This window comes from Helianthus annuus, chromosome 7, assembly GCF_002127325.2.
Source record: "Helianthus annuus cultivar XRQ/B chromosome 7, HanXRQr2.0-SUNRISE, whole genome shotgun sequence".
NCBI lineage: Eukaryota > Viridiplantae > Streptophyta > Magnoliopsida > Asterales > Asteraceae > Helianthus > Helianthus annuus.
The window spans coordinates 116,052,721-116,061,463 of NC_035439.2; the positions used below are offsets into that span (position 1 = coordinate 116,052,721).

The 8,743-nt window shown below is 37.6% G+C and overlaps 1 protein-coding gene across 1 annotated transcript; it reads left to right on the forward strand.

The window, feature by feature from the left end:
* Positions 1-7,934: 7,934 nt before the first annotated feature.
* Positions 7,935-8,342, forward strand: LOC118480240. Its single transcript, XM_035974985.1, has one exon. It carries the CDS (start codon positions 7,935-7,937, stop codon positions 8,340-8,342), a length of 408 nt encoding a protein of 135 aa, XP_035830878.1.
* Positions 8,343-8,743: the final 401 nt, after the last annotated feature.

The following is an 8,743-nucleotide window of genomic DNA, read 5'->3' on the forward strand; positions in this document are numbered from 1 at the left end:
GGTGGATAAACAGTTTTCTTGTTGTAAACCCTCTCTTTCTTTCGACTCAGATCGTTCACTGCTGACAACTCGACTTCGATCAGTTTGAAAACATTTGTCAATTTGTTCAAATTAACATTCTCTAATGGAAACTCAGAATCCGAAAACAACTTATCCGATCCCGACATCTTGTACATGACAAGATCAGATTCATCATGTAAGTTGTTTTTGGACTTTTGCTTCGGAATGTATTTATCTAGAAAACACCCATCCTCCTCAGAAGTGTCACAATCCGGTTTAAGCACTTTGTCTACCACACTTTTCACCACATCATTTTGGACACCCTCTTCATTGGAAGACGTGAACGTGACATCAATGTTCTCAGGAAGTGTAACATCACTTTCTTCCTCAATTTCCACCAAACTAGACTGCTTTTTCGTGTAGTTGTCTAAAATTGGCGGTGGAACTTTGTGAAACCCTACACCCGTTCCATCAGAAAACACATCCTCACCAGCTTTGTTTTTTCCTATAGGTTTGGGAACAATATGCTGCAAAACAAAGCTAGCTGAGCTATAGCTGTTTAATTTTAACTGAATTCTTTCATTTTCAATTTCAATTTCTTGAACTTTAAGTTTTAGTTTAGCAATTTAATCCAGTTGTTTGTTAATTGATTCTTTTTTTAATCTCAAAACAGCTCTTAGATGTTCATTTTCTTTAGATGTTTTTCCATTTCGATCATCACTATCTTTGACCACGCTTTTCAATTTTTCAAAATTTTCAGAAATTTGTCGATTCTCAAGAAATACCTTGTCATTTTCAGCTTTAATTTTCTTACATTCAGTCGTTAATTCATTTACTTGTTCAGTTGAAGCTTTTAATTTTGTCTCACGTTCAAGAATCTGATCCTCAAGCTTTCCAACTTTAGTTGTTAGATTCTTGATTTTCTCACCGTTTAGGTACGTGACAGTGCCACAAAAATTGCATTGTCTGGTGCAACTTTTGCAATCAGCATTACCCCCAACTTTGTTACCTGACACATTCGTTGACTTGTTTTGACTGACCTGATTCTTTGACTCAGTAACAGAAACAGGATCTACCTCAAGTGCTTTTGCAGCTAGCACTTTGTCAGCCATATTTCCCAGGTTCTCAGCTGTCAACTCCTGTGTAGTATCGATCAGACCGGTATCAACTTGCTTTACTTTCTCAAGTTCTTCTTTTTCTTTCATCTCTTTCTCTTTTCTCTCTTTCTCTTCTTTCTCCTTTCTCTCTTTCTCTTCTTCAATCATCTTTGATGTTGGTGTTCCCCACCACTTGTGCTGCCAATATTCATCATCTTCTTTGTACTCCTGGATGATGGCTTCGATATCTATCTTTTTGTCATCAACCGCGATGTTGCCATATCTATCAAGATAGCATTCTCTGTCTGGATCCCATCTGTTTGCTCTTCTAGCTTCCAGAAAGACACTAGAAAGTCTGATGATTTTGGCTTCAGCAACCATTTTCCGATACTTATACTTCTGTTCCTCCGTACGATCATCCTTCCATGGAATAGGTTCATCATGACTTGCCATGAATGCGTAACCCACCGCATCATCTTCTGGTAGAACTTCTTTACTCCAATCGTACCCCTCATCATCATAAATCACAGCTAATGCCCTCGATTTGTCTCTATTCTCTTCCTATTGCTTCAATCTGGGCGGCTCGGATTTATTTTGATGGTAGATTTCCTTTTTGTAATAATCGTCACGAAACGGATTCTCTGACTCATCAACGTACGCGTTTCTACATTCACGCTTGAAGTGACCCTTCTGCTTACATTTGAAGCACGTCACTTTGGATTTATCGAACCCCAACTTTGTAGATGGACCACCGATCGTTTTTCTCCCAGTAATCTCCATAAAGCGTTGTGCACGTCGAACTGCACTTGCCATTGCCCAACGGATGTCGATCAGCTCCATTTCTTCAGGGTCTATCTGATCGTAATCTTCTTTCGTCAGATTTGTGTTCCCTATCTTTCCGGCTACCAAACCTTCATAGGACTCCAACACAGATGCCAGAAAAACCATTTGTTGCTTGGCCGACTCTTCATCAAAATTCTGTGCGTTCTTCAGATCTATAGCGATGTTGCACGAAAACTTTGCATCAGAACGTTTGTCAGAAGATGAAGATCCACCGTGATAACCACTGTGGCTTCCAATGTTTGAACTGCTTTGACTTTCTTTGTTTGCTGAAGAAACATTCTCAGCAGAAAATGCAGTTTTCGGAGAAGTATCTTTCGGCATCAAGCTTTTCGGATAATAAAGATCCAAGTTTTGCTGATAGGATGAGTGATTGACTTTGTAAGTTTTCTTCAATTCAAGCTCATGACTTTCGAGTTTCTCAATCACCACATCTGGAGTCAGATTTTTCGGAGAAATAGTGTTCTTCAACATCAATGCGTAATATCTCCAATCAACTTCATCCGGTAATGAATCAAACAATTTATCAACAATTTCTTCATCAGAATACGTGATCTTGTGTCGTGCAAGCTCCAATTTCAGATGACCAAATCGTTCAATCATTTTACAAACCGATTCATTTTTTAGACAACCAAACATGTCAAATTCTTTCCTAAGCAACTTTGTTTTGTTCTTTACAATCTCTGTGCTTCCAACACACTTCTTTTCGAGTTTTTCCCATAAGTCTTTAGCATTGGTATAATCTGTCAATGAGATAATATCCTCCCGAACTGATTGAAACAACAGAGCTACACACTTTTGTTCAGCTACAAAGAGATCAATTTCTTCAGAATTTTTTAAAGCTTCACCATTTTTCTTTCCCTCAGCATAACCGTTTTTCATACTCTTCCAACTGGGGAAAGCGAATGCCATTAGCCAATCTTCGAACTTTGTTGCCCATCTGCTGTAGTCTTCTATAGCCATCAACTTAGGAGGTTTGTTAAACGTTCCAAATGCACTTTCGGACTCCCAAGCTTCTTTCTTTTTCTCTTTTTGTTGATTCTCGTTCGTATTGTTCGATGTCGAATTGTTGTTTCCTGAACTTCCTGTGAATGCGTACATATCGCTAAATGGATTCAAGAACATATCATCCATCGTGAACTTACCTGCAAAATCAGACAACACTTAGTAAAATTTTGATTTTGAAAGATAACAGAACCACAAAAGCGATCCTGTCTTAATCAGCTTGACAGAAAAGCGGACCAATAGATGTCCGAATACACGGTTCAGACAACAAAGTCCTTTAGAGCGAACCACAAAGTGTCAGAAAAGCGAGTCACAAGAATCTGTTCGAGCGGTTCAGACTGTAATCGTTCGGGCGGTCCGAATATGATCGTTCGAGCGGTTCAGTCAATTTTGTATAAGCGGTCCAGAAGATAATCGTTCGAGCGGGCCAAAAAATGTCCGTTCGAGCGATCCTGATGGTAAAATTGTCCAAAAAAACGATCCAAAAGCTAAATTTCGAGCGATTCAACCAGATTATGTCAGATAAGCGGTCCTGAATGTTCGAAAACGCGATCCATTGTTTTTAGCCTGTTTTTACCAATTTTAGTCCGTATTTTCACCTGATTCTTTCTAGGGTTTGTAATTAGTGTATTTTACACGTTATACTCGAATTTCAGACAATTTTGACCGTTGGAACCACTAGAAATTGAAAAAGTATGAAAGAAAGTTAGTAGAAAAGAGAGATTTCTGCAGATCTATGCTGTCGTAGTATGAACTCCTCGTCCTGAGCTCTGATACCACTTGTTGGACCGTTCTATGACCCTAAAAGTCAGTCAAGGTAGTTCATCTTCATGTATGAAGGCGAAATCAACATATATGAAGTTACAACAGCTTATCCTTTCAATTCCTTATATTTCTATTGCTTTCTGATGAAAATTTGGTAGAGTTTCAGCACCGTAGCACACACATACACTGTTACAACTAATGAACAGCTCACACCTATATATAGAGATCCAGGGTCGCTCTTACGACATGACACATGAGCGATCCAGACCCTTTGTCCTATAAGCGATCCATATAAGTGACATAAAAGCGGTCCACATCAACACAATGACTAATAAGCGATCCTAAGCCTATTTTACACAATATTTACACTTTAACCCCCTATAGACCAATCTTGACTTCAGACTTTTTGTAGACGCAGTCAACAGACATTTCATGTATCAACAGCTCCAAACACTGATGGTTCGCTTTTACGTTCCAAGTGTAGCTTGTGATAGGATGGCATAGACTATTGATTTTAATTATGGGTTAATTTAATATTTACCAAATAGGGTCGTAAGAGCCAATTTTAGTATATATTTAGTCGTGACATCTTGATGAACCCTTTCATCTCTCAGGACACTTAATTTTAAATAACCTATTAAAAACTAAGTTTGTCGCGACTTGTATAACCATATAAAAATTAATAGTTTTAAAACTATTAAGTTATGAGTTTTAGAAAGTTAAAATTTGTTAAATTTCAAAAACTCTAATGGTTATTAATTAATTTTAAAATAAACTATTTGTTTTGTAACAAATATTTACAAGTTGTAAAATTAATTTAGAACTTGTTATAATTGATTATGAACATTTTAAAACACCTTTTAAAAGTTTGGTATTAGGTTGGTTGTAATATAACAATTTATATGATAAAAAAGCAACCATAATAGCAAAAATAAATATGTAAATCTTTAGGCCATTTTGTTTGATCTTGCTAGAGCCAAATAGCAAGACCAAACTGGGTCACGGGGTAACAAACAACCACAAGGATGGACCTAGTGCATCTAGTTGTCTTTAGCACCTCCTTGATTCCTGTAAAGTCTTCAGTTTTGTCTTCGGGTCTTCAACATTATAATAAAAATATAATAAAATTGAAACCCTAATCTATTACAACTTTGAGCCACAAAGTGGGCCAAAAAACCATAAAAGAAAACAAGAACAAAATACAAGTACAAGGTCGGCCAGATTTACATATTCAACACAATCATATTAAAGTGGGAAATCTTTTGGTCAAATAAAACTAAATAAAACTTTTGACCAAATAACTTTTTGCCCAAGAAATATTTAGATCTAAAACTTTAAACAAGTTAAAGTTTGAGATCTATAACCGGTTAAAAGGACCGGTTCCGATTTGCATGTTGTAAGCGTGGCTCTGATACCACTGTTGGGATTCAGTAGTGTCAATTTTAATTTTTATCAAAACGGGTTTGACATATTTTATTAACTAAATATATAATTAATAAAACGCAGCGGAATAAATATAATAATCGACACCAAAAGTGAACCGAACAAGATCATGGTTACAAACATGCAAATACTGTAAATAAAATAATTAATCTACCGATGAGAAAAATTATACCCTTGTGGTTAATAATTAACCGTGTGAGACACCAAGGTACAACGAACGGGTGCTAGACACGAACACGAACCGAGCGGCGTAGCTTGCCGGTCGTAATAACACAAAACATAAAAGGGGCAGCACTTTATTTCTTCTGTTTGGTTATGATCTCACAAAGAAACAAAAGGGATTCCTTTTGGTTTGTGCTTACGGCAGAAGTTATCAAAAGAGATAATGGAAAACAAATATATATAGTAATATATATATATATATTTAGGTTAACATCCCTAATTATCTCTTAGGCCCCGAAACCCAATATAATAAGTTCAACCCAGACGTGATACGAAGCCCGAAAAACAAAGTTTAATTAAATAAGTAATTAAACATTATATTATTTATAGCCCGTATAAATAATAAATCTTGTTTTTCGTGGATATATAATTATTTTAGATAATTATATATTTCGTTCCGTCAATTGTTCGTGATCACCAGTTAATCGAGTTAAGTGGATTTAATGTTCATTGCCCATGGTGTAACTCTTACGGGTCATAGCTCGGTCAGCAGCGTTGATTTATCGAACCCGTACATATAAATCCAACACATTTCCCTTTACCATTTATTGACCAAATTATTGAGAAATTGGCCGGACAAAAATTTTATTGTTTTCTGGATGGTTATTCAGGATACAATCAAATTGCTATACCTCCGGAAGACCAAGCAAAAACTACATTTACTTGTCCATACGGTACCTTCGCATTTAGGTGATGCCCTTTGGACTTTGTAATGCCCCCGCCACCTTCCAAAGGTGTATGATGAGTATCTTTTCCGATATGGTAGGGGGAGTCTTTGGAAATCTTCATGGATGATTTCTCAATATTTGGGTCATCATTTGATACATGCCTTGACCAACTTGAAAAAGTTTTAAAATGATGTGTTGAGAAGAATTTAGTTTTGAGTTGGGAGAAGAGCCATTTTATGGTTCAAGAAGGGATTGTGTTGGGGCATGTCGTCTCGAGTCATGGGATTGAGGTGGATAGAGCAAAAGTGCAAGTCATATCCACTTTGCCTTATCCCACAAGTGTTAAGGGTATTCGGTCGTTCTTAGGACACGCGGGGTTTTATAGGCGGTTTATAAAAAGTTTTAGTGATATAACAGAACCCCTATGTAATTTGTTGTTAAAGGATAAAACTTTTGATTTCGATAAAAATTGCCAAAATGCCTTTAACATTTTGAAGAAAAAGTTGGTTGAGGCCCCAATCTTGCAATCACCGAATTGGTCTTTAGCATTCGAAATTATGTGTGATGCAAGTGACTATGCGGTGGGGGCCGTATTGGGTCAAAGGGTGGACAAGAAACTGGTTGCCATTTACTACGCAAGTAAGACTCTCTCGGATGCACAGTTAAATTATACAACTACCGAGAAAGAGCTACTTGCGGTGGTATATGCGTTGGATAAATTTCATGCTTATATATGGGGTACTAAAGTCATTGTATATTCTGACCATTCTGCAGTTAGGTATCTCATGGACAAGAAGGATGCAAAGCCGAGATTAATCCGATGGGTTCTCTTGCTACAGGAGTTTGATTTGGAAATTAGAGACAAGAAAGGGAGTGAAAATGTGGTTGCGGACCACTTGTCTCGATTAGTTGTGGAGGAGGATTCTTCCCGTGAAGAGATTAACGAGAACTTCCCAGATGAGCAAATTTTAAAAGTTGCAATATTACCATGGTATGCTAATATTCTTAATTATTTGGTTACAGGTGATTTGCCGGCTCATTGGGATAGAAGGAAGAGGTTGCACTTCCTTTCTCAAATCAAGTACTACACGTTGGAAGAACCGGACTTATTCAAGATATGTCCGGATCAAGTCGTTCGAAGATGCATACCCGACGAGGAGATTTCTAGCGTCTTGATGCACTTGCATTCATTTTCTTGTGGGGGCCATTTCAGTGGTCACAAAACCGGGCATAAAGCGCTCAATAGCGGCCTTTGTTGGCCGACTATTTTGAAGGATGCTTTTAATTTCGCTAAGAACTGTGTAGAGTGTCAAAAGCTATGGGTATTTCTAAAAGGGATGAAATGCCCATGCAACCGATCCTCATTGTAGATATTTTTGATGTGTGGGGGATCGCTTTCATGGGCCCATTCCCTAATTCGCATGGCAACTTATACATCTTGGTGACGGTCGATTATGTATCCAAATGAGTTGAAGCGATTGCCACCAAGACGAATGACCATACCGTTGTTTGCAATTTTGTACAAACAAACATAATTTCTAGATTTGGGATTCCTCGAGTGATCATTAGTGATGGGGGATCTCACTTTATGAATTTTAACTTTGGCAAACTCTTGAAACGGTATGGTGTTGACCATCGAATCGCTACCCCTTACCACCCATAAACAAGTGGTCAAGTGGAAGTTTCCAATAGGCAAATAAAAGAAATTTTGCAAAAGACTATTCGACCCGACCGAAAGGATTGGTCGACGAAGTTGAATGATGCTTTATGGGCTTATAGAACGGCTCATAAAACACCTATTGGAACTACACCTTATCGCTTAGTTTGTGGGCGAAATTGTCATTTACCGGTTGAGCTTGTGCATCATGCTTGGTGGGCTATAAAAGAGGTTAACATGAACTATGACGATGCAGGAAAAGAGCAAAAATTAAAGCTTTGCGAATTGGAGGAGCTTAGGGAAGAAGCGTGTGAGTGCGCCTCGAAATACAAGGATGATATGAAGAGGGTACATGACGGGAAGTTGAAGCCGAAGGAATTTGAAGTGGGTCAAAAGGTTTGGCTATACAATTCACGGCTTAAATACTTTCCCGGTAAGCTCAAGAGTAAATGGATGGGCCCGTACGTGATTACACAGGTCGGAAAGCTTGGAGATGTTACAATCAAGGACCCGAAGGATGGGTCGAAGCAAACGGTTAATGGCCATCGCCTTAAACCGTTCCTTGATGGTAACAATGATAAAAAGGATGAGAATGTGGAGTTGGTGAACTTCGTGGTAAGTGTGCCAACTTATGAGGTCAACTGAAAGGACCGGTAATGAGTTTTGTAAAGTTATGTACAATTTATTTAACTGTTTGAGTATTTTTGTGGTAATCGTTCTCATTCCGTACTAACCCTTGTGATTGTGTGAAGTCCGGACATTCCGAACGGGTCTTGAAGACAAAAGGTATGTGTTTAGACTTATTTGTGTGTATTAGGGACAATACATGACATTTCGGGGGGTGGTAGGGCCGTTAACGGTTTTCGCGTTTTAAAAATTTAACTTATAAAAAATCACAAAAAGATTTTTAATAATTTTTAGAAATTTTTAATGTATATAGTTGCTTTATAAAAAGTTCATAAAATTCTTCATATTTAAAAAAAATAAAAAAATAATAAAAATTGAAAAATAAAAAAAACTGACTTTCTACATACCGTCGGCGACGG